Source organism: Trichosurus vulpecula, chromosome 7 (genome assembly GCF_011100635.1).
Source record: "Trichosurus vulpecula isolate mTriVul1 chromosome 7, mTriVul1.pri, whole genome shotgun sequence".
In the NCBI taxonomy this organism is placed as follows: Eukaryota; Metazoa; Chordata; class Mammalia; order Diprotodontia; family Phalangeridae; genus Trichosurus; species Trichosurus vulpecula.
This window is the reverse complement of record NC_050579.1, coordinates 224,427,188-224,454,809: the sequence shown is the minus strand read 5'-3', so window position 1 is coordinate 224,454,809 and position 27,622 is coordinate 224,427,188. Positions and strand designations below refer to the sequence as shown.

The following is a 27,622-nucleotide window of genomic DNA, read 5'->3' as shown; positions in this document are numbered from 1 at the left end:
TCTTCCCACCCTCACTATTCTCTGAGTTTCTTCTGCTGCTCCCCTCCCTTTTTGCTTTTATGTTATTTTAATTCTCCTTCACTTGCATTTTCTTTCCTACATTCCTAACACTAGAATTCAAAGCTAGGTGTAAGAGATCCTTAGAGTATTTTCTTTTGGGTTTCTGGAACAGTAGAGTAGAATTCCTGGTCTTTTGTAGGAGGTGAGATGGGAAGGAATCTCCCCCTTAGGTGACTAATCCAAAAACCTCACTTATTGAACACCTGTTTTAACCAGTAGCTTTTGTAAATGGGAAGGGGCATAGTGGGTTTAATACTTTTGTCACTGTGCTTTTCCCTTTTCGACGACCTTTTTGATCCCTTACCTTTTCACATATTTGTCTTGAAAGAGCTTCACTAAATCTATTTTACAATATAAGGTAATACTGAGGTATACTGAGGTATTCTGAGCCCTAAAATAGCCTTTGGAAAAAAATAAAAAGATGAGTTATTTTGAAGGGTCAAAGGGTAGCAAAATGTCATTCACGCTCACTATGTTCTTACTCTCTGAGCTATATTTATTCCTGAACCAATATCAAATTCCAAAAGATCTTTCATTGCACCAAAGAAAAATAAGACCTAAAAGTTCCAAGAGCATGTCATTAGTAAAGATATTAGAATTTTCAGCAGAAAGAGGACTTAGAATTTATCTGTTCCAAACCCCTCATTTAACAGATGTAAAAACCAAGTTGTTGAGAGGTCAAATGACTTGTTCAGGGTTATACACATAGTAAATATCTGAGTCTGGATTTGAACCTGTTTCTCTGATGCCCCATTCAATACTAATTCCACCCTATTTTCTGCTGCTTGTTTGGTATGAAGTAGAATACTTTATTTTAAGTAGAAATGATCTTCCTATAGAAACCATCTTATTTTATGCTAACCTACTAAAGATTTAGAGCTGAGTGGGACTTTAGATGAGATGTACTACTTTCCTTCCATTTTAAAGATAGGGAAGCTAAAGTTCAGAGATGTTACGTGATTTGCTCAACATTATGTAGGTGGTAGTAGCCCAGCCATGATTCAAATGCAGGTTTGATGTTTCCAAATCTTTTCACCAAAATCGTCTGTTCTTATCTATTGGCCACACTTTGTAGCAGGTACATGAGGCGATTTAGGCATTTAACTATCTGGATGGCCACGGGGAAGTAATTTATTTAATCTTTATATGTCTCTAGTAATTAAATCATATTCAGGTAAATGGGGGTTTCCATATCAAGAAATCTACTTATTAGGGGAGGTGGAAAATATGAAGTAGAGAAATTGTTTGTAACTTTGGTTTGTATTTTAATATCTTGACTTCCTAAGCTAGATTACAATTCATTAATATAGAGTCTGTGATACCTAAGACACCTCAGGTAGTTTTGTATACAGTGAAGATTCTTGCTGGCTGGATTCCATTTGAAGAAAATGAAACAATTAAACATTTAATGGAAGGAAAAGAGGAAATGGTACTCAGCAATCCAACCAACAGTGAAATGAAAGCCTGAGAGGGCCTGTGAATCCATATAAGAAGACATTTTGGGGCTGGCTGAAGGAGACTAGAAGAGAACTAAGGATGGGTATAGCAATAATGATTTGTCAAATAGGATAACTCAGCAGGTAGGGGATTATTCTAGTCTAAGGAGCGGTCTGGAAAAAGGTGAGCTTATCTTGACTTAAGGCTTTGTGGTTCTGACAGATAGTGAGGGAGGAGTCAGTTAAGACTCAAAACAAATGCAAAAGTCATGGTTGAAGTGATGAGAGGATTACCAGGACAGTGATAAATAAAAGGATCCCAGAGAAGAGAGAGCATGGAGACTCAGAGGACAATATGAATAATGATACAACCAGAAGAAAATAAGTCAAGCAGAATGAGGGAAGTTTAAAGTGTACATTTTTAGGAAAGGAAATGTAAACCTGAAAACAATTTTTTCCTCCTCCTAGGACACTGGAAGAAAAAAAGAGATGGATAAGTAAATCTGGATAATCTGGATATCTCCAGGCTTTATAGCTTCTAAGACCTCCATATCTGATTGATTCCTTAATTATTTAGATATGTCTTTATATATCTCTGGGGCTTGTGGACTATAATTTGAGTTTGCTTCTTGGTGGTGCTGACTTTTTCAAAGGTATCTTAGTCTGGTGCTCATGTCCATTCTTTATAGTCAAACATAATGCAGCTACTCATCTTTTAAAACTATTTTAGCTCTTTTAAATATTAGTATCACTATGCTTATTGACCCACTTATTTTTAGAAGAAAAGTAATAGGAAATGATAACATTTTAAAGCATGAACAAACTAAAAGAAACCAATTTTTGAACCATTCCTGTCTGCTCTTTCCACTTTTTAGAATTTTTTAGCCTCGCCCTTACATTTCCTTTCCAGTTCGCAGCCAACTGAATTATTCATACTCTGGTAGATTTCTACCTACTACCCTTGCTTCTTTGAATTTTGAGACATCAGAATTACTAGAAGCAGGCCACTTTGGATGTAAAAGCCTTTCAGTTAGCTGAGTAGCTGTCCTTAGTTGAACTCTTTAGGGGTTTGTTGGTAGCACACATTCAGGTTCTGTTAGAACAAGACTTCTGCTTTTCTGGTTGGTGTTTTTGATTCACGCTGACCTGAAAATTTAAAGGCCACAGGATAATGGTCTATTATAATGGTTCAATGGATATAAGAGGACACTTAGTGTCAAGAAGACCTGAATACAAATCTGGCATCATATGTTTACTATTTGCGTGACCCTGGGCAAGTCTCTTAATCACTCTATGCCTCACTTTACTTATCTTTAAAATAGGGACAATAATGGTACCTACCTCACAGGGTTGTCATGAGAATCAAATGATTTGATGTATACAAATAACTTTGAAAACCCTAAAGTGTTATATAAATTCTAGCTATTATAAAATAATTAATAATAATAAAGTTAGTTATGAGCTTCATCTTCTTAATATTCTTCTGCTTCTTTATTGTACCAACTCAGTGTCATCCTCAACTCCTCATCCTTACTCCAAAAATTCAAATTGTTGCTAAGTCTTATATTTTCTACCTTTGAAGCCTCTCTCCTGTATACCATCTTCTCTTCACATACACTAATGGCACTCTGAAGCAGACTCTATCATGTCATGCCTGGACTACTGCAGTAGATTATTGGACTATCTCCTGGCCTTAAATCTCTCACCATTCTAGACCATCTTCTTTTCTGCTGAAAAAATGAAATATCTCAAACTCAGATTTATCATTCCTTCCCCACCCACTACTCAATAAACTCCAGTGGCTCACTATTACTTTGAAGATCAAATATGAAATCCTCTTACATACATACTAGTATCCTTTTAACCTTACCCCTTTCCACCTTTACAGTTTTCTTTGCACACATGTAATGGTAATGTAAATTTGAAGATCTTCCCATCCATTAATAGGCCCATAGGACCTGCTTAAGTCACATGGAAGCCTAAGACACATGAAGCAAAAAAGAAGAGTTAGAACTGAGGGAGAGAGGAAGTAACTAGTTCTGAGTTTTTGTTTGTGGGAAGGCCTTAGCAGGGGAAAGGCTTGGAGATGGTGGTGCCCCCTGCATTGTTGTTGCATATGGATTTCTTTGTTGCTATGATGGATTTGACTTTCTGGTGTTAGGATTTGGCTTTCTGGTGTTTGAATAAATATTTTGATTCTGTCTTCCATATAGAGAGTCTGTTATATTTTGTGACTCAGAGCAACATCAGCATATTCATAGCAACATGATATTCCATTTCCTAACTTTTAACTGACTCTCGCCCTTTGCCAGGAATGTTTTCCCTCTTCACTTGGATTGTCTAACTCCTTACAAGAAGACTCGGCCTAAATCTTATCTTCTTCAAAAGGTCTTCACTGTTCTCCACCAATGTTAGTTCCTTCCTTCTGGGATTACCTCCTATTTACATTGCATATATCTTATATGTGCATGGTTGTTTGCATATTATCTCCCCCACTGTAATGTGAGACTCTTGAGGGTAAAGCACTATTTTTTTAAATTATTTGAAGCACTGGCTCTTAGTCTAGTATGTGGCACATACTAAGTGCTCAATGAATGTTTGTTGATCAATTGATTTAAAAATCCAGTATTCTCATTCTTGGTGTGTTGAAAAATTATGGAACTAAAAAATGTTATTTATTTTCATAATTCTTTGTAGTGAAGAGAATCTCCTCTTTTGGTTTCTAGACTTTTTCTATTTCCTCATTTTAGCTAGCCTTCCTTCCTTCTTTCTCTCCTTTCTCTCCTTCTTTTCTTCCTTCCTCTTTTCTTTCCTGCCTCTCTCTCTCATTCATTCTATCCCTTCTCCTTTCTTCTTTTTATGTGTTCTTTTCCTTTATACTGTAGCACAATTTCCATGGAGCAAACAGAAGCAGAAAACCAGAAGAAATACCTCTGTACCTCCTAACTCTAGCCTTGGTAATATGGAATATGTATTATGTTGTGATGAACCTTTCTAATAAAAATGGAATCTTGTTGGCATAATACATTTCCTTGTCTCACAGAAGTTATTTTAAGAATTAGAAACTTAATATAAAATCTTTATTCTAATATAAGAAAAATTATTTGTTATTTTATCTGAATTAGACTGACCTTCTGGTCAGTGAGGAGAAAAGTTCCTGACAAATTATTCCTATCCAAAACAAAACTATAGGATATGATAAGATAATTCAGTCAAAGGAAATCAATGATGCTTCAGCTCTTTGTTTGAAACCCATATATTTCAAAAATTGGATAATTGCTTCTTATTCTAACATATATATGTACATATATATATATATATATAAAACATATATACATATATAATATAAATGTTTCACTGCAGTAAATGGAAAAAAGGAAAGGAATCTGGCTTTGAAGTAAGAGGAAATGAATTTTAATCCCAGCTTCTATACCCACTACCTGTATGATCTCAAGCAAGCCACCTCACCTGACTTGGTCTCAGTTCCTCATAAATAAAATAGAGCTTGACTAAGTGACTGCTAAATGTACTAGTCTCAAAGACTTCTTCTAATCTGGTCCCAGTTAATTATGACCTGGACATAATTTTGGGATGACAGACATCTTGAGCAATGCCAGAAGTTTTTTTATACAGAGAACAATAAATCTCAAGCTATAAAGGATTCTTACCTGGCATCTAGTCTAACCCTCTCATTTTATGGATGAGGGAACTGATGAACAGGAAGGTTAAGTGACTTATGTATAGGGCAAGGCTTTAGCTCTCACAAGAACAGAACAATATTTTTCCAGTTCATTAAACAAAAAAAAAAGCTTAATCATTGCAAATGTCCCTCAAACAATACACAAAAGCAAACAAAATATCATCAATAGATTTAGGTGCTCTCTTGAAGCTATATTACTATTTGGCAAGGAAGAAAATGTAGCTTGTCTTTCATCATTGGTCTGTTGCTATTTTTGGAGTATTTAGTCCTGCTTGAAAATAAATGATGAGTTTTACACAAGGAAAACAACTACATATTCATGCAGAATGACATCTTATTCTATTCTGCAATTCTTAATGAGTAAAGAAAAGAGTGGGCTGCACACAGGAGTGTGCCCGTACAATTTTAACAATCAGCTCTCCATGGGGTGGGGGGTAAGTGTATACACAGCATTTGCAAGTTTAATTTACATCATTGCTATTTTCTTGATCACTTTTCAGGAGTCTATAAATTGATAAAATAAGCTTTGATTTGTAGCACTTTCCAATTTCCTAGGTGTAAATATTCACACTGGAAATTTAACAATTGGCTTTCATCGGTAGTTACAAGCTCATCATTCATAGCAGCAGATTATAATCGTTTTATAACAAATGCACACATATTTCATAAATTGGTAATGGGATCTTATTTTCAAAATGTATGCATTTGGATATACAGCATTGTACAGTGGGAAAAGAAGTAAATTTGGAATAAGAATACTTGGCTTTGGAACTTGACTCTTCTCCTTATTGCCTATATGACCTTGAGCAGACCAAGTCTCATGAGGAAGCCTTGGTCTCCTTACCTGTAAAAATAGAGGTTTAAACTAGATGATTATTAGGCTTCTTTATAGTTCTAAATCTTTGGTTCTCTGTAGAAGTTTGTACAAGCAACTTGTGTGCAATGCTAACTTCCCTACACAACTTGTGATGAGATTAAAATAAAATTGCACATGAAAGAACTTTGAAAAGGAAAAAAATTCCTATTCATTCACTGACCACAAGATGCAAAATCCTCATCTTGTTATTATGACTTCTTATAAAAGGTTTATAAAACCAATTAATATTCTAAACCTAAATTTCATTCACAGAGGCTTAAATTGCTTCTTCACATATTTGCTATGTTTCTTATCCGTTTTGTTTAAAGCAAAATCTATTTAAATGTCACCCTCCCTCTGATGCGAGTCATGAACATGTGATTTATGCTACACAACAGCAGAGGTTATCTTTCCCAAAGCTTCCTGGGCTCTTCACAGATGCTTGCAGCAGCTGCCTGTGCAGTGGCATCTGCATTCTCATGTTAATTAAGCCAGAGCTTCCGGCTTCTTCATCTCCTTAGGTCCCAACACAAGGGGTACCATGCTCTAACGGAAAAGACTCTAGATTTGTGACCACACTTTGGACCCTGCTGCTGGTGCTTACTAGGTAGCTGTGTGGTCTCTAACAAATCATTTAATCCCTCTGAGCCTTTCTTTTCTCATTTATAAAATGAACTGGTCAGAACATGTCTTTTAATTTCCCTTTCCAGGTCTAGAGCTGTGATATTATGGTCTCACATCTAAAAGCCCACCCCACTCCACTAGGTCTTCCATTTCATTTTTTCATGCCCAAACTCTGTTATACATCCCTCTCTTAAAATGTTCTGCCTCAGTTTTCTCTGTCATTCATTCAGCCATGGATAGCCACACCATCGACTGTACTCACCTTTTCCCCAACCTCAATTGGTGGGGGCTAGAAGGGTGGCATGGCACACAGGGAATAAGTCCTGTTCAATATTTCTGTTCAGCATTTGGCTCCATTATAATGCCAAAGATCTATTTTTGACAGAGAAAATTGGTCTCACCATAACAAAAGCACCCTTACGAATTTTGACATCCACTTCAAGGGTACATCCTACCTTTGCCAATGTGAAATCTATTTGCATTAATTTGCCTTTATTTATCCTATTCTCCTGCTCTACCCTAACCTCCTTTCCACTAAAAAAGTCCTACTGCAATGCTACATTATGGCATGGAGGTGGCCCTGGGTCCTTGAAGGTCATGCTATAAGATTACCTTTTCCAGTCTCTAGAAAATTGGAAAAAAACAAAACAAAACACTTTTCCTATGATCCCAGTGATAGTCTGATGTCTGAGGATCAACCCAGCTAAGAATAGAGAATAATCCCCATCAAGCTGATTGCTAGGTATTGAAAATGGCTCTTGGTTCTTTCTTTGTCTCAACACAACTTCCTCTTCCATAGTAACCCTGATAGAGTAGAAAAGTGGGGGCAAAGTACTAAAAGTCACACAATTTTTAGTCCATCTACAAGCACTACTTTGGTTTTTAGTATTCTTCATATAAAAGTATTATCTGGTTAGCAATGAGTTGAAACACAGGACTGGAAGAAATGAACCACATCTGTGCTGATATTCTCACTATAAATTGGGGATTCTTTTTTTATTTGTTTTATTTTGTTTTTGGTGTATGTCATGGACCACTTAGTCAGTCTGGTAAAGGCTATAAACCCTCTATTCAAATAATGTTTTAAAATTGTTGAAGAAAATGCTAAACTTCAGTTAGAGATCAGTAAATAAAAGGCTTTTTTTGCCATCCATGTTCATGAACACCTGACATCTATCCACTGACTCCAGGTTCAGAACCCCTGAAGTAAATGAAACCAGAAGACACTTTTAAAGTTGCAACTAAGTAGCAGGATATCTCTGGGAATGTCCTCAAAGAATCAATTCATGGAGATGACAAAATTGGCTTCATTACCTGTCCAAATCTGCAGGACGTTTCATTTCACAGGACACTTGGTCATCTCACTTTGCAATGTTCGGGACAAATGTATGCACATTGCTAACTATGAAAGAAATTGAAACTTAGCCAACAAAATCTGTTGCAGAAGATGAAGAAGAAGGGAAATGATCCATTCATCAATCAAGATGTATCAAGCATCTACTCTCTGCCAAATACCATGCTACGCACTAGAATTTTAAAAAAGGCAAGAGACCGTCCCTACCTCAGGAAATTCACAATCCAATGGGGAGAGACAACATGCAAATAAATATATATATAAAATAATCAACAGAGAGAAGACTCTAGAATTAGAAGGGCTAGGAAAAGATTCCTGTAAAAGATGAGATTTTAGTTGGGATTTGAAGGAAGTCAGGAAAGATAGTAAAGATGAGGAGGGAGATCATTACAGGCATGGGGGATAGCCAGAGAAAATGCCTACAGCTGAAGGATTGTGGAACAGTCAGGAGGTCAGTGTCATTGAATTGAAAAATATGTGGCAAAGAACACAGTGTAAGAAAACTGAAAAATTAGGAAGAGGTAAATCATAAAGGGCTTGCTTTGAACACCAAACAGAGGATTTTGCATTTGAATATGGAGATGATAGGGAGCCATTGAAGTTTAATGCATAGGAGGGTTATGTATGTGAATATATAATTTAAGAAAATCTCTTTTTTAGTTGAACTGAAGATGACTGGAGTGGTAAGATATTTCAGGCATTCAGCCTACAAGTAGTGTATTTCAACGGTCCAGAGGCGAGGTGATGAGATCCTGCACCAGAGCGGTGGCTGTGTATAAAAAGAGAAGGGGACATATTTGAGAGATGTTGCAGGGACGAAATTGACAGGCTTTGGAAACAGATTGGATATGGGGAGTGAAAGACAGTGAGGAGTCAAGATGATCCCTAGGTTTTGATCTTGAGAGACTGAAAGGATGGTATGGAAATAATTTGAAAAAAATAGCAAGATCCTTCAAATTAAGTCATTATATATTTTGATTATGCATGTGTTGTGATTTGCATCACTGAGGAGAATGCTTGATTGGATGGGATCAAAGATCTACTGAAGTATACAGTGGTACCTGTTGGTTTAAATTCAAGGGAGGAGGGTGGCACATAGGAGATATATTTTGAATAATAAGGTTTGCTATTAGGAAACTAATGAAACCACTATTTATAGACTGAAATAGGGGAGTGAAGAGAAGGGGTAGGCTTAAGAGTTAAAGGAAATCCAATTTTTGGCGTGTTGAGTCTTGATGTGTTCATGGTGCACTCATGTAGAGACAGTTCCAGGAAGTAGTTGGAAATACAATATTCATGCTAGGAAGAGATGTTAGGGTGGATTCATAGTTCATTCATTCAACAGAAAATCATGTCTTTTATGCAAAGAATTATTCTGGAAACAAAGTCACAAAGGGGGAAAAAAGGTCCAGTTCCTGGGTGGGGGTGGGGGAGTGGGAGAAATATAATGTGAACACAGTTATGTATAATGAAAATTGGGCTAAATACAAAATAGATAAAGGAAATATTCAGTGAAAATGCAGTAAGAAAATTTGAGGAGTAAAAACACTTTCAGTTAGGGAGAGGAGATCAAGGAAGACATCATGGAAAAGGTGGTGAATGAATTTAGCCTTCAAGAAAGAAAGGATTCTGAAAGGGTAGAAGGAGGAAAGAATATATTCTGAGAATAGTGGACTGTTATTATAGTAGTCCTGATAAGAGAAAAGGAAAATTGTAAGGCCAAGAAAGAAGAAATGGAAGAAAGTAAGGCCCAAAGAGCAGGGACAGAATAGGAAAATATGGAAATGGGAAGATTAAAAAAGAAATTAGTAATCACGATGAATATAACAAACAGGCTTAGAAATTTGGGGAAAATCTGTGGAATCAAAGACCAGAAGAAGAGTGGAAAACCAAGAAAGAGAAAGGAACAACAATAGATGAAACTTGAATCTACCCCTTTATTGCTGCTCAGTCAATATGACATATGCATTCCGTTCTGGGATAGATAATTATATACTCTCTAGCAACTCTAGGCCATACATGGGAATAGAATATACTGCAACTATTCTTTGTTCCCATTATAGTTTTCTGAACTATTTATAAACCTTTTCTCTTGTTCTGTTATGTAAATACTTTCTTATGTTTAACACCTTAAGTAGCCTGAGTGTATGTAAAGGAGCTAAAGACATTTTTGGAGAAGCAAAGCATTCAAGTTATTAAAATTATTGAAACTCCGAGGAATTCCTAGGGCCATGAGATATAGAAAGTTGTTTATACACACACACACACACACATACACATGCACACACATATATGTATATTTAAAAATGCATATATTTTATCATGGGTATGTCATGTCAGGAGAGAACATTCACATTGGAATAACACTATGATTAATGCACATAATCAAAGATTGTAAGAGATGGAAATAATCTAAGTCTGAACTGTACCTTACCAAGAGTCCCCTTTCCAACACTGCTGACAAATACTACTCCTATCACTCTGCCGAAGACAGCCACTTCTATCTCTGGACAGCCGTAATTGTTAGGATTTTTTTTCCTTTACATCTAGCCTTCATCTGGTTCTCCATACTGTCTACCCCTTGTTCCTTGCTTTGCTCCTGGAATCCAACCAAATAATGCTAATACCACTTCCATTATTTGGCCTTTCAAATGCTTAGAGATGCTTTGAAGTCTTAAGCTCAATTATTTCAACTAATAGAGAGAGAAAACTGTAGGGAGAAGGGAAAAGGTGAATCAAGGAAAGCTAGAGATGAGCTGTGAAGAAAGAAAAAAGATTATGAAAGGGAAAGAGGAAAAAATACCTTCCAGGCATGAAGCATAATTTAGTGCTATCCTTCTTTGATAGAGGAAGCTTTTCATATGAGAGTTCCCTATGTCCCTACCCTTTACCGTATCTTGATATGTAAGTGTGTACTTCCTGCTCATTTTGGGGAGCACATATTGCTTCTCATCCTTGTCTTTCCTAAAACAGATGTCTCTAAACTAAATACAATGCTATAAATTTTGTCTGATTAAAGCAGAGTTACTCAGAAGTATCACTTTCTAGAGCATCAGTTGGGTGTTCTGGGATGGGCTGACATTCAGTTTATGTACATCTCTGACAGGGAACAGAGGAACAAGTGGTGGGAATTTGCTATTTCCTGAGAGGTGTGGGATGAGCAAGAGTGTGCCAGGTAGAAGATTTTAGGCTGAATTGATCCCAAATTAGATTGTCAAGGTGTAGAAGTCTCTGTGAAGGTGATTCATAGTGGAATCTCCTTTATAAATTGAAAGAACTTAGATTATTGAATCTACAAAAGATAAGAGAAAGAGAGTGTTTATATAGTGCGTGTGTGCGTGTATGTGTGTGTATATATATATATATATATATATATTTATATGTGTGTGTGTGTGTGTGTGTGTGAAATTTGATCCTCATAACAACCCTGTGGGGTGAGTGTTCCTATTTTCCCACTGAAGAAACTGAGGTAGACATAAATTAAGTGACTTACCAAGGAGCACAGAGCTAGTAAGTATCTGAGGCTAGATTTGAATTCTAATATTCCTGACTCCATGCCTACTGTTCTAGCCACTGTGCCATTTAACTTCCTCAGAATGACTTCAAGCATTTGAAAGTCATCATGTACAAGAGGGCTTAGGCATGGTCAATTGGAAACTAGGAAGCAAACCTAGGAACAATGGGCAGAAGACGTCGAGAAGAAGGGCAGTGAGGTAGCACAGTGGAGAAAGCACCAGCCTTGGAGTCAGGAGGACCCAAGTTCAAATCCAGCCTCAGACACTTACCAGCTGTGTGACTTTGGGCAAGTCACTTAACCTCAATTGCTTCCAAAAAAAATATGAAGAGGCAGGCAGAAAAAGGCTCAATGTAAGGAACAACTTCAACAATTAGAATAGACCAAAGCTGATTATTGTGAAGATGGGAAAGTCTATGATGAGGTTCCTCAGGTAAGTGAACTTCATGTCATTTCTTCTTCTGGATATGTAGATTTTGAAGTAATCTCTGTAGGGACTTAATCAGAGGAGTTCACTAATAACTGGATGTACTTACCTCCATTTAGGACTCAGATTGTATTTTGCTGTGTAGGGTGTGGATAACACCATTGACAACCTCCTTGAAGGGGTTTAGGAATGGGTTCATTAACACTTGATTGAGGATGATTAGAAGGAATTGAATTTGGAGTCAAATCTTATCTCTGTCACTATCTTTGTGACTTTGGCCAAGTAACTTAATCTTTCTGAGGGTGTCCCTCAGATTCCCTCATCCTTCAAATGAGGGGTTTCGATGAAATTTCTATAAGGTCACTTCCAGCTGAAAATATATTTAAGTTCTAGATCTACAGGTTAATTGTATTCACTTGCATGGCTATGGGTTGGAGTAAGCCCTTTGTGTTAAGTATGTAAGAGGGGACTGGCAGACTGGCAGTAGCTCCTTTTTAAGAGATCCTGATAAAGATGAACACAGAAACCAGAGACAGAATGGGCTTTAGTGGTAGCATAACGAACAAAGCTTGTGCCTGTACATATCCTTTCCTCTTCCTTCTCCACAAGACGTTCATTGTAGCCTTGGGCAATCGCACTTTGCAGTCTCACATGCCCTCACCTACCTGGCTAGTTTGGTGAGGGATATCCCTGGAGCTTGTTTTCTTCTGTACTAAGTCCCTGAACCAAGCTGTGGAGAGGCAGAGGTGGAAGTTCTCTGATCCATAGATGTCACCTACATTAAGGGGAATCAAGTGGCTTAGTATATATTAGTTCCTGTACCCCAAACTTTTGGGAAGAATGCCTCCAGTTCCTGAATGATAGTCCAGTATATGGACCTGAAGCTGGAGAAGCCACAATACAAAGGAACAAAAATCCTGGACATTGCCTTATGCTAGAATGGTGAGTTGTCCAGATGGGACCCACCCAATGAAAGAAATGGGGTTGGCTCTCTGGCAACCACAAAAATTTGTTCCCTTTCCAGGAACCAAAAATTTGCAGTTTGTTTTTGATGCTTATCGGCGTTGAGAGAAAATTTCTTTGAGGGTCGGAATTAGCATTTATTAAATCACTACTATGTGTCAGGCACTGTGGTAAGCATTTTTAAAACATTATCTCATTTAATATTAACAACACTGTGGGGTAGGGGTTATTACTATACTGATTTGATAGTCGAGGAAACTGATGCAAACAGAGGTTAAGTGACTTGCTTACTGTCACACATCTAGTTACATGTATGAGACTATATTCCAGGCCGCAATGCTCTGTCTAGTGTGCCACCTAGGTGTCTCTAAGGATAAAAAGTTATGATGGATCCCAAAAGCTGGAGGCCTATATCAATCCCTGGGCTAGAGAAGGAACTTAAGAGAATGAAAGCTGAAATATTTCTAGCACCCCTAAATGTATTTCCTTTCACAGGAGAATCCAAATGATAAAGTTTTGCTATGACTCTGGAATACCATAGAGGTCCTTCAACTAGGGCTTGGAGTTAAAAGTGGGATTTGTTGGACAAAAAGGATAGGAATGGTATCACTTGTTTACAATCTACCCTGAGTCCTCTATGTTTTGCATTATCTATAGAGTAAAATAAACCATGACCATTTAATTTAATATGTGTGTATGTCTATATATCTATATCTATATATGTATAGATATAGATATAGTTACCTAAGGTACTTGTAGGAACCTTTTGTCTCATATTAGGGGAATCCTAGGCACTAGATGTATTTTATTATTAGCAGAGGGATATTAGGTGGGGGAAAATAAACAAAATAAATATGACCATTGTGGCCACCCTCCAACAATAACAACAAAAATTGAACTTGATCCATGTAAGCCTGGAACTTGGGCCCTTGAGCTGTTGGTTCCATTTGCATAAAGGTAGGCAAATGAGATCCCCAAGGGAGAGAGTAGAGAGGAGGTAAGAAGCTTCCAGGCTGAGTCTTGACAGACATCCACATTTAGAGGGCAGTGAGTACTGAAGTTCTCATTCATATTGGGGTGCCTGATTTACAACCCAAGATTGTCAAGTGTTGGAAAGAGGATAATGAGGTCAATAGTTAAGAACCTTCCAAAATCTGAAGTTGTTGGGCTGTAGTTAGTGCTTTGTCAAGACACAGCAAGGTATCTTCATTTCACTTGCAGTTCCACTAAGCTCTTTCAGTTTACACAATATTGGTGTCAGGTTGGTCCCATCCTTCCCAGAAAAATAAATATTTATGGGGCAGTAGAGAACACCAGTGGCAGATGGGTCAGCCACAGTTCAAGAGCCATAGCACTTATCAACAAATTGGGAACATAACGACCCATACCCTTAAAAGGATCCCCAGCACATAATATGTCATTTTAAGGTCAAGGGCCTGCAATATAACAACCACTGATTGAAAATGGGCCTGAAAGTCAGTATTTCCATCTACTACTGTCTGACCTTTTGCGTTGTCTATCAATAAAAAATGTCGACACTTGCTCCTGAAACACGGCGTTTAGATGGCTTCTCTGCTAAAAGGTATATCCAATTAACCAACCATTACTACTGGACTATCGGCCTGTTTAAGTGAAGGCTTCTTTATGCATTGATGTCAGTCATGAAAGCATCAATGTCATTTCTGGCTATGTGTTGTCACATTATTGACTGGCTAAACCTATGCTTAAATCCCGTATTCACTTAAAAGAAAGAAAAAAAATGTGCAGTAGCTAGGTGCTGCGGTGAGTAGAGCACTAGCCCTGGAGTGAGGAGGACCTGAGTTCAAATTTGACCTCAGACGCTTGACACACTTACTAGCTGTGTGACCTTGAGCAAGTCATTTAACCCCAATTGCCCTGCCTTCCCACCTGAAAAAAAAGAACAAAATGACAAAAGGAAAATACTATGTGTAATTTTTAAGAATCATCAACATAAAATAAGTTATTGATTCTGAAAAATGAGAAATGGAAGAAAGTAAATACAGTCAGTCTAATGATCACAATAAACAGATGTTTATTGAATCAAATTTAATTTCTTAGAGTTTTGAAATATCTCAGAAATCATTATGAGGAGGCCAGAGTAGCCTAGAAATTGCTAGCTAGTGCTCAATCTCCTTACTTGGCAGAGAGAACTGGCAATGAATGACAACATTCTTTTGGAGTAAAATAGCATTTTCAAAAAATTACAGCTAATGATGATGCAAAACTTCAAGAAATACTGCCTCTCAAAACAACAACAAAGCAGTATAAGAGGAAAAGAGCTTATATAAAACTTGCCACCAGACATTAAGATCTTTCTTAATCATTTGATAAATGAAACTGGAAGCTTGATAGCAAATAGACACGGGATCTGATAGATCTGCAAGAATTCCTGATAACAGCTTAATGATGGATAATTTATCAAGTATTTATTAAAGTTTACAAACCACTTCACACATATTATCTTGATATTTGTTTTTGAAGCATGCACTACAGGTATTATGATCTGTATTGTACTTATGAAAGGATTTTTGGCCAAGAAAACCAAAGTGAATTACCCGAGGTCACATAGCTAGGAATTAACAGAGCCAGGCTTTGAACTTAGATCTTCTGAGGTCGAACTTAGGGCTTGATCGGCTGTAACATGATGTTTTCCAACGCCTCAAAGAGGATGTTATAAAAGAATGAAAAAAAAAAGATTCCAGTTAGCATTATTTTTAAAAATCAATCAAAAAGACACGAGGGAATACTGAAGAGAAAGCTTAATTTCTCATCTCTAGATGAATGGGAGAAAGAATTTGAGTTTGAGTCTGATAACGTGTGAGAAACTGTCTATTGTGTTCATTGAGCCCAAGCTTCTCCCTGCCTTAAAATCTCATTTCCTCCCCAGCTCTAGGGCTCACAACATTTAAGACTGAAATTTTCAGATAACCCAAAGGGTAATGGATAGCTGCATGGTGGGTGTAAATAGGTTGTGGGGTATTGCTAGTGAAGATTTGAACATAAAGAGTGGAATAAGAAGGATCATCAAGGATTATGAAAGGAAGTTTACAGATCTTATCTAAATGTTTTGGTTGTTTGTTTTATTTTCAGCATGAGAACTCTTCCTTTTAGGAAGATTTAAACTTTTGGCTTAGCAGATACTTTTGAGAATTATGTGAGGTACATGGTGTTTAAGTGATTTGCTCAGTATCACACTGTAAGTGTCAGAGGTAGAACTTGAACCCAGATCTTCCTGATTCCAAGGCCTGCATATATTGTATCACACTAGTTTTCTAGGTGGTAAAAGATTTTGGGGTCCCAGGTCCTTATTTCTTAGAGTTGGAGAGTAGGTGGAAAAGAAGATACCTCTTACCTGTCATAAACAACTTATTCATTGATGCTCCTAAATCAAGTAACATACATCCAAAAAAAAATAAGTTAATTAGTGAAGAATAAGATGCATTTACAATAATGGGATCAAATGAAGTAAAGTATTATGTTGTTATCCACTCAAAATTTAAGAGATCCAGAAGAAGCCTTCTGAAAAACGTTATTGATCGTCTGTGGAGGCTTTATGGAAAGACAATAAACAAGAATCATGCTGGTAACCATCGATACCAGGGCTAATAAGTGGGACCAACACATTTCACTGTATTAATACTCCTTCTCTACAATGAACTATCCAAGTAGATAATCCTCATATTCCTGTAGAAACTTTGTAGGTAAATGGGCAATTTATCTAATCTTTATATTTTTACTTCTAAAAGTGTTGCAACAAGTTAATTCCCATTTCCTTTGGGACTGAATGGACTTTAAATATTAAAACAATCACACTGATGAGTGTATTATTTTGGAAATTTAATAGAGCCGGATGGACATATGACTTTATCCCACTTCTGTAGATACCTCATACAAAGCAAACCATCTCTAATGGACCCTTTCAAAATAAGGAAATGATGGAAGCTCCTGATTTTGCCTCTGATTCATCATGCAGCCTTGCAAAAATATTTTCGCCTCTCTACTTTTCAGTTTACTTAAATTATAAAATGACTTGGTTGGCCTACATGATTAGATAATTGGATAATGTCTCAGGATACTTCCAACACACATACACACACACACCACAGTTCTAAGAATTTATAGAACACAATAGACACACATGAAGAATGGCACAGGGAATGAAAAGGTGAATATGATATAATTCTTTCCATTTTCTGTTCATTGACTTTTTATCACCTTCCATATTACCTGTGTCTGATTCAGTAGAAGTTAATGAACAATGACAAGATATATATTCCCGGTAAATGTACAGAAGGCTTCTCTGCATAGGTTTACGATACCAGTGGAAGAACTGACTGGTTAGGATCCAACTCAAAAGCATTGTTCACTGCCAAATGGGGGACTAAACATAAGAAGGTATTTGTTTTGATTAGCAAGTAGCTGCTTAAAAAAGCTCCTGTGACTTATAGTCACAGTCCCCCCCCAAATGGCTTTAGTCCAAGTCAGCTCCAAAATTGGTAATATCAAGAGGCAAAAATATTTATAACTTTCATCTATTCAGCTCGTGAAACTCTAAGTAGCTGGATCAAGGGAAACATGCTTTGAAATATCATTTGTTAAACACATAAAATATATCATCTTCATTTATAACAGAAGCTGAATAATGATTTCATAATCAAAATGTATACATTTCTCCAAAGTGAGTGTTTCCTTCTAATTCTGGCTTAGGTGCCAGCGGGTTTAATATGGCCAATCTTATTAGCTAAAAGGTCATTTGTTGGTTTTGGCTTTCATTTAACTTGCTGTCAGGTGCTTACTATTTTAGTGATTTATTTGCGCTGAAGGATACTTTATGGAAATAAAAGTAGTTGCTGTTGCTTAGAGTCTTCAACCTGTGATTTTAAGGCCCTCCATAGTCTGACTCCCAGTTAAGTTTCTAAGATATTGGAGGCCTTGAAGGTGGAATACCTCTGATTAGGCAAAAGGTGTGACCACACTGATTCGTGGCTGAAGGGGATTTTGGAATGATTAAATACTTTTTAGCAGTCCTGCTCCTAAGAGTCTACTACTTTAGGGATGGAAAGTTTTATAAGTTTAGGTAACTTAGCTTTTTATAAGGTGAGGAATATTGAATTATCTTCATTTGATGGGATAAATGAGCCCTGCTCCTCCTAATCCCTAAATATGAGCTATTACACTTTCAGGGTAAGGGAAACAGAGAGAGATGAAGGGCCTCAGGCTTCAGTGATGTTGCTTCTCTTGGATGAATAATGTAGAAATTAATTTCTAGTTACTAGTTGTATTCAGTAATCAGGCTGCAGGTGCCAAGAACAACTCTACATCATGATCTCCACACTAACCATCCCTTCAGGACACCTCCTAAGGATCTGTGAACACCTATTAATAACAAGCACAGCAGTGTTCACTGTCTTTTCTCCCCTCCTGCACCCCATGAGCCTTGATATCAGTCCATGTTTTGATCTCTTACTTAAAGGATGCCAGCCTCTTACTGGTTACCTAAGCCTGGTTATCCTTATCCGGAGTCCTAATATTTGAATCAGCTACAATATTTTTCTCTTCGTAGAGAGTAATTTTTTAGGATCAATTTCCTTTGGAGGATTGTATCCCTTTAGGGTGTTTTCATATTGTTCTTCAATGCAGAGTACCTCCTCTTGTTGTTAATATATAGCACTTATATGCTTTGTATTGCTACTCTCCCATTTTTTTTCCTAGAGCACTTATCTTTAGAAGTATTTTAATTATCCTGCACATTCCTTCAATTGGCATCCACACAGCAGTGAGACCATTAATACTCTGCAAAATTTCCCCTCACATATGAAACTCTATTGTATGAGATTGCCAGTAAAGAGTGATTTTTTAAAAAAAAAGCATTTTTAATTTTTTTCAAGTCATGGAAAACAAGCATTCCAATAACATAGTACAATAAGCAAGACGATTGCATATGAAACTACAAATTTATTTTTTAAAGAAGGTGTTAATGTCTTAAAACCTTTTTAAGAATGAGGCATTGAACTTGACTTTCCTACTGCCATACATGTGGGAGCAATATACTTCTAATTTGTTTTTCCCTCCTAAATTTACTTTCTATTAATTTGAAATGACACTTTTGGGGGTACATGTCCCAACCACAGCGGTGTCCCATCTGTCAGTCTTGAAGAAAGGAATGGCACACTTGCATGCCACTCTTCATTCTATAAGACAGGCAGGGAGATGTGGAAAAGCAGAATTGCTAAGCCACGTATGAGGGTGGAAGAGAGGGACAAGGGAAATGAGCCGTTTTTGTGCAGGTTATCTTATTACTCCTGGACTAAACCCCATTCAGTACAGGAACTGTTATTTATCTCTCTCTTTCTCCAAAGCAGAGCACAGTTCTCTACATACCATAGGGGAAGGATGCTTAGTATAGGCGAAGGAAGGAAGGACACAACAAAGGAAAGAAGAAAAGGAAGGAAGGAAGGAGGAGGAGAAGGTGGATGGGAACAGGGAGAACAGGGAGGGAAAAAAGGAGAGGGGGGAGAGACAGAGACAGAGACAGAAAGAAGAATCAACAACCTAAAAAGCAAAATTGAAAAGGAGGACTGGAAATAGAAAGAATATGGCACAAGGGTGAATCTGAGATCAGAATGAAAGGTTAACATCCAGGATTTGTTTCCCAAAATTTCATTCCATCCTAAATGAGATGTTCCTTTATGCCCCCTTGGATTTTGATCTCCCTTGTTTCCTAATACTATAGCTGGTGATAATTCTAAATGTGTCATGTATTTACTTTCTTATTGAATTGAGGATTGGTTCTATTTGGTCCTTTCAAGCCAGCTCCACATGGGAGTCCTTTCTAAGCTTCTTTCTCTGTATACACATATGCTTTCCTATCTGTGTTTTTCTTTATGAAAATTTGTATCTTTTCACCTTGAATCTTTCATTCATTTCTCTGCATCCAATTCTACAAAATAATTTTCTTTTCTCTTTTGGAGGTCATTTTCATTTAGAAAATATTGGCCCACGCTTGAATCAAGTTTCTTCATTAACACATTATAATGAACATTGCAATTAATTTTATGTTAAATGCTTTTCCCTGAAGGACTAAAGCAATAGATTTCAATTTCAAAGGCCTTCGCTGACCCTTTGTGGCAAAAATAGGAACTGCATTCCTTTGGAATTCAGTGTATTGAGATTGCTTCCATAATTAAAACTGTCCAATTAGTGCCGCATTCATGTAAACTTGTAATTAAGTACATAGCAGAAAGGTAAAGACTGTGTCATGGAATCTTCACTCAACATTTAGACTAGGGAATGAGACTAAGCATTAAATGATTTCTATCTATTACAATTATCTAAAAACGTTTTGTTTTGCTTTTTTTTTTTTCAAATTAAATGTGATTTAATGAATGTGTAGTAGATCTGAGAGCTGATCGGGATGCTAGGAGCCAGGAAGCCTTGAATTCAAGTCCCAGTTTTGATACTTAACTCTTTCTTCTTTAGGCATCTCTCTAAGAATATAAATTGCAGAAAAAGTACTAATCTATTTTAGAAGAGGGAATTTCCTCATGCAGGCATTCTTTAGTGCAATGGAGCCCCAAGTCCAAGCTTATTTTATATTTTATGCCACCTTTATTTCTAAAAACATCTCTCCCCCCACTCTTCCCAGTAAACCACTCATTCCTTGTTATAATTTTTAAAAGAATAAAAGTCTTTTGGGAAAAAAATCAACAAATCAGTTACATATGATACTATATTCCATATTACACACACACACACACACACACACACACACGCACACACACACGCACACATACACACACGCACACACACACGCACACATACACACACACACAGTCCCTTCTGACAAGAAGAGAGGGAAGTATGTTGATATGTGATTTAATGTTAATTAAAGAAAACATCTATTCAGGTTTTTAAGCAATGAATTAAATGTAAGTTTATCCCTCCCAGGATTCCCAGTATAATACCAATCATATTCGTTTGGAGTCCTCCTCCTCTGTCACTGTTGTCATTATCACCACCATCATAATCATCTTCATTATCATCATCATCATCACCACCACCATCATCTTCACCATTATTGCTATCATCTTTTGTCATCATTGGATACGTTTAAATGTCCCTGTGAGTGCTCAGAATCAGGTACAACTTCTTGTAATCTGATTCCACTAAAAGGTAAGCTCCTTGAGGGCAGGGGTTGTTTTTCATTTTAATGTATCCCCACTTCTTAGCACTGGGCCTTTCAGTCAGATGCTGAATAAATGTTTGTTAAATTGATTTAGCTTCACTAATTTATAGCTGTTTGGACTCATTTCATGTTCCAGGGAATTAATAGTCTTAATTAATTTCAGCAATATTCATTCTAACTTTACCAAGTGCCTCTTACCATTGAGAAGCTAAGTACTTCCCTATTTCTTAATACGGTTTCCAAATTCACTTGGCTTTTAAGCAAAGAACAGGTGAATACTTAAGATCAATTCCTATTTTTGTACTCTCCTGCATATAATGGAGGAGGTTTTGGCTTTGTATTATTCCCTGGAATCCCCATCATTTTCCATCTAACTGGTGTGAGAAACAGGGCTGTCCCTCCATGTAAGCAGAAAGAGTAGTTTCATATTCAGTAGGATTTGAAGGACAGACCAAGTCCTGTCCCTTAATCTCCCCTGCTGGCTTAATTAACATAAGGTCTGATATTCCTATTCATTAAATAAAAATGTTATCTTCAATTGGTCTCTGATAAATGCATTAGCACATCTTGAATACCTTAATATGAATTAGTTACTATACCTAAGAGAAAGCAGAGGCCTGGGGAAAACCATACACAGGACAGACAAATTTTCATGTGCTAGGTAGGAGGGGAAGTTGAGAAATGGTCTAGTAGAAGATGAAGCCTGCCCAGACTGGAAGACTCCCTTCTGAACCTCTGGGCCTCTGGAAGGAGAGATAGTGACAAAAAGAGGGGAAGGAATGTCAAAGGGGGAGGTCAATATGGGCACTGAAAACAAAATGTTTCTTTCTTATTTTACCTTCAGTGGAAGAGAGTAAGTTCTCTGAATCCTTAATGTGTAGCTGGCAAGAAGAGAATGAGGAAATGCAGGCAAAGTCCCATCCACTTAGATATCACTGAGTCTCTTCTCTTTCCTGTGGAGTCAAATAAGGACATCACTGCTACCTCCCTGAGCCATGGAGTTGCCCTTCACATGTTTTGAACCAAAGAACTGTAGGGCCTTTGCTTTGAGGCAGCATGGAAGAGTGGGTAGAATTTTGTAATTAGAAAGATCTAAGTTTAAATCCTGCTTCAGACAATTACAAGCTGTTTGATCCCTGGCAAGTCATTTTACTTCTCTGCCTCAGTTTCCTCATCTCTAAGATGGGGGGATGGGTTGGACTCAATGGCTTTTAAGGGTTATTTTAGCTCTAAGTCTATGCTCCTATTTTCATTTTATTGGTATGCTAACATCATTGTTCAGGAGATCATACATAGCTCTAGAGCTAGAAGGGAATTATTCACCATCTAATCCAACCATTATCAAATGATGATGATGACAATGACGATGATGATGATGAAGAAGATAAAATTATAAATGAAGCAACCGATTCCCCAGGAAGATTAAGTGGCTTACCCAAAGTCACACATGTAGTTAGTGCCTGTCCTCTCCTTCTAATCAGTACTCCTTAGTATTTCTCCTCAGTGATGCAGTGTGAATGATTTCCTCCATTTCTGAAATAAGGATTTAAGGGAGAGGAAGAGAGAGAGAGAGAGAGAGAGAGAGAGAGAGAGAGAGAGAGAGAAGAGAGAGAGAGAGAGAGAGAGAGAGAGAGAGATGAAAGAATGCATTGAGCCACTGATGGGTACTACCAGAGGGAGTCACTACTCAGATGGTAACATACCCAGAGTAGTTGGTCTTAAGGCCCTTGTTTTTCCAGAGTCACAATTTTGCCTAGGTAAGGGACAGTAGGTGAAGCAGTAGGTAGAGTGTCAGGCCTGGAGTCAGGAAGACCCAAGTTGAAGTTCAGCCTCAGACATTTATTAGCTGTGTGACCCCGGGCAAATCACTTAACATTGTTCGCCTCAGTTTTCTCATCTGTAAAATGAGTTAGAGAGGGAAATGGCAAACCACTCTAGTATCTTTGCCAAGAAAACCAAAAATAAGGATCATGAAGAGTTGGACATGACCGAAATGATTGAATAACAAAGGGGTCTAGATCCCGGCACCATGATACAGATTAATGCCTCATATCTAGTGTAGAACTATGTCACCCTTCCAGCCCACTACACCTTGTATACAAAACATGCCTTAGACAGCTTAGATGCTATAAGTGATAGGGTATAACCAAGCCAATTTATAAAGTCAGGTAAAACTATGTTTTAAAAGGATGTCCTGTTATCTTGTCCAGGACAAGGACAGTCTAAACAGTCTGAGCCATTTGTTGACTGAAAGTATGAAACCTGAACATGAATAATGACAAGCTTTGACTGGAGATAATGCTGTTCATTTTCTAGCCTGCTGTGACCTATGTGGCACTGACTTAATCATGCATCCTGTAGCATGAAAAGGAGCATGTGTGTGTGTGTGTGTGTGTGTGCGTGTGTGTGTGTGTGTGTGCGTGTGTGTGTGTGTGTGTATGTGCAAGTTTGCTAAAAAAATAATACTGGTAGAATCACAATTTTCAAATTCAAAACCTATCATTCTCCACATATTGAGCTTGGCTGAGTTTTAAGAAGTGTGTTGCTAAAGTCTCAAATCAGGTGTGAAATCCCCTAAAATCAAGCTCCAAAATTCATATATCCTTTGGTAAGCATTTGATAGGGCCCGGAGGAGGAGTTGAGTTTCAACAGTTGGAAAAATAGCGTTTTAATAAATAAAACTCTTAGTAAATAGTCAAGTTGTCACTATTTAAAAAAAAAACTCAAATAATTTATAATCTTATTTCTTTAGCTTCTTTTGATATAATTTTGGTATGGGAATGTGATTTTTGTCAAACACCTATCAGGAGTTCCTCTGCAACGTATAGCCTTAGCAAGCTGGTTGCATCTACTGAGGGTGTAAGTCACTAGCTTAGGGTTACACAGACTGTATGTATCAGATATAGGACTTGAACCCAGGTCTTCATGACTTCCAGGTTAGCCTTCTATTCTCCATCTTAGCTTCATTATTAAGGTTTTCTATCCTAATCACTAGGAACTACCTCACTTAAGCTATGCAGATGACAGCCATGCCGTAGTATTCACGAATAAAATCCAGATAGTAACTTGTAGCTGAGGTAATCCATTAATAGTAACAATGTTTTAGCTACTCATATTTATGTGGCCCTCTAAGGTTTTCAAAGCACTTTACATACACCATCCCTTTTGACTCTCACAATCCTGTGAGGTAAATGCCATTTGTATTGTCAAATACAATTTTACAGAGAGGAAAACTGAGGCTGAAAAGAAGGAAGCAGAAAGTAAATACGTCCAGGCAATCTGAATGAGCTGGAGAAGGAAATGACAAATTACTCCAGTATCTTTGCCAAGAAAACCCCAAATTAGGTCACAAAGAGTCAGAAACAACTGGAAAACAACTGAATAACAACCACAAAGTTGCTCTTAAGGCCCCCGGTTGTTCAGAGTCACAGTTCTGCTTATGTAGGGACCAGAATCCTGACACCATGGTATCGATATACATCAGGTTAATACCCTTTGCCTAGCATAGGACGGTTTTTCCCTTCCCACGGTCCAACACCACCTAGTTAGTTTTCAACCAAGGCCTTTCTGATTGAGTCCAGACAGAGTCCAATCTGCCTCTCATTAACTAACTGAAATTATCTAAGGAAACTTCATTCTAAACCAGCAATTATGTAACTTTTTGAACGAACAAATACCTAGGGGAACTAGAGAACAGTAGGAAGGGCTACATTTCAATGAAAAGCCAGGACAACTTTCAAAGGTAGGAGCAAGTGAGGGAAGTCTAAATGTGAATGTGCAGAAAATTTTAAATGATAAAATCCAGCTAGGTCATGGTGTCAAAAAAAAAGAGTAGTAGAAAAGAGATAAAGTTGAGGTTTTCTGGGTTTTCCGTGCCACTCACATCCATGTCCTTCAATTCTATGGGTGAGTAAATTGTATTCTAAGCTGCACTTTTTGGAGTTCAGGTGTGAACCAATTTCACGGTGGCTACTATTAAGAGATAGAGTCACAGACAACTGGAGTTAACAGGTTCTCCAAAATAAAAGATGGATGATCCTAGTTGTTTTCTCCTCTCAGAAACTCCTCATGGGTGAAACACATTCATTTTAAACTGTTGTATTCAGACACCTTATTGGCCACTTCTGTAGAAAGATGACATCTAACTTTAGTCATCCTTACTTTCCCGTTATGATATTTCCCTATCAGTGGAGAACTAAATAGCTTAGCAAAGCTTTTGCATGGGCTGAGTCATCTCTGAGTCCTTGCTTATTTCTCTTTCAAAATTAGTTTGCGTTGCAGTGTGGAAGAACCATCACATGAGGACAGTCACCAACTACTTCATCGTGAATCTTTCCCTGGCAGATGTGCTCGTGACCATTACTTGCCTTCCAGCAACGTTGGTGGTGGATATCACAGAGACTTGGTTCTTTGGACAGTCCCTTTGCAAAGTTATCCCTTACTTACAGGTAAGGATGCATTTTGTTGTTTGTTTGAACACCATTAAAGTGTCTTCTTAAAGGTTCCCTAGCAGGAGGACTAGTACAGAGGTATCAAACATACTACCTCCACCACCAACACTTTCAAATGTGGCCTGGACTAGATTAAAATCTAGTTGGGAAATATTTAACAAAATAAATACAAATACAATATAAGAAATACGTGATTTTCTAAGTTAACATTTAGCTCACAAGGATCCTAATATATGATTTAGTCACCCCATCTCTAGCCACCTGGCTAGTACATGTCCAAAACAATATGATAGTTTTAGGAAGTTGAAGTGGCCACGGAAATTACAAATATGACTTTCAGAAAAGATACAACAAGCCAATGGATAAAAATTCATTATCCTGAGGGATACAGAATTATCTCCTTTGGTTGTCCTTTTTCTCAGCTATCAAAGGAGAGATCAGACTGGCTAAGTCCTGATGTTCCTTCCAGCTGAAATATTCAGATTAGGGCAATCAGCAAGCATTTATAAAGCATCTACTCTGCATTAGGGATTGTGCTGAATGCTGAAGATACAAAAAGAGGCAAAAGACTGTCCCAATCCTCAAGGAGCTACCAATATAATGGAGGAGACAGTAAGCCAACAAATAAGTATAAACAAACTATAGAAAAGATAAATAGGATATAACCAACAGAGAGAAGGCACTAGAATTAACAGAAGTTGGGAGATTTCCTGTAGAAGATGGGAATTTAGTTGGGACTTAAATGAAGCCAGAAACCAAGGAGATGGAGACAAGGGGGGAAGAGCGATCTAAGTATGAAGGATAGCCAGAAAAAAATACACAGAATCAAGAAACATAAATGGCTTCTTCATGGGAAAGAGAGGAGGCCAGTGTCACTGAATCAAAGAGTACATGGTGGTGAGTGTAGTGTAGGAAAGGTTAGGTTATAAAGAGCTTTGAATGACAAACAGAAAACTTTGTATTTGATTCTGCAAATGATAGGGAGTCAATGGAGTTTATGGAGTGTGTGTGTATTGGGGGGTGGCAGTGCAGGGTGACACAGTAGAAACTGATTCTGAGATACTTTGTGTGGTAGTTAAGACATATATGTCCCAGAGAAGGGGAAAGTTAACAAATGCTCTATAAAACAATAATAATAACAGTGATAGTAGTGGTAGAGTTGAGTAAAGTTCTTTATGAGGCAGCATCAATAGCAGAAAGAACATTGGCTCTTGAATCAGTGAACCTGGCTTTAAGTCCCGTCTCTGATGCTTAAACCTGTATCTGCTTGGGCCAGTCATTTTATCTCCCTTGGCTTCAGTTTCCTATCTATACCAAGTGGGAGTTGGCCAAGGTGGCATCTGATCTCGCTTCTAGTTCCAGATCTATGATTCTCTATGATCTCATTTTAACTTTATGACAACAATCTATGAAATAGAGTATTTATTATTATTATTAATTATGGATGAGGAAACCAAGACTCAGAGATGGTGAAGAACTTACTTATGGTAACACAGTTATTATCAAAGATGGAATTCAATCCCATTTCTTCCTAGCTCCACATCTGGCATTCACTGCCTTTTACCACATTGCCTCCTTTGACTGTTTGGTATGACCACTATAGAGCAGAGGAAGAATGGTGCCTTTTTAGCCCTGCCAGGGAACATGATATGGGCACAAAAAAGGCATATTTTTGATAGAGGGAAAAGAAAACAGATTAGGAGCTATCTAATATAATTGCTTCTGGTCAGCGCTATGGGTAACTTGCCCGAAAGGAAAATTGGGAGAATGATCTTTAGAAATAGGCAAAGGTTTTGTGCTCCTTGGAAGTGAGCTCTGTATTTAGACATTAAGAAATTACATCCAACATTGTCCTATGAAGATCATACTGGATTTGGTGTCTGAGGACTTGGGTCCAAATCTTGCTTCAGCCTCTTGTTGTTGTAGGTATTCAGTTGTTTTCAGTCTCGTCCTACTCTTTTTGACCCCATTCGGGGTTTTCTTGGTGAAGATATCAGGGTAGTTTACCATTTCCTTCCCCAACTCATTTCA

General features: G+C 37.5%; 1 protein-coding gene across 1 annotated transcript in view; it reads left to right on the top strand.

Annotated features, from left to right (window-relative positions):
- The window catches only part of HCRTR2 (hypocretin receptor 2), a 203,731-nt gene that overhangs the window by 129,605 nt on the left and 46,504 nt on the right, over positions 1 to 27,622 (top strand). Inside the window, exon 2 of the mRNA XM_036767743.1 lies at positions 25,410 to 25,588. Coding sequence (XP_036623638.1) covers positions 25,410 to 25,588 — 179 coding nt within the window. The remainder of the gene's footprint in view (positions 1 to 25,409; positions 25,589 to 27,622) is intronic.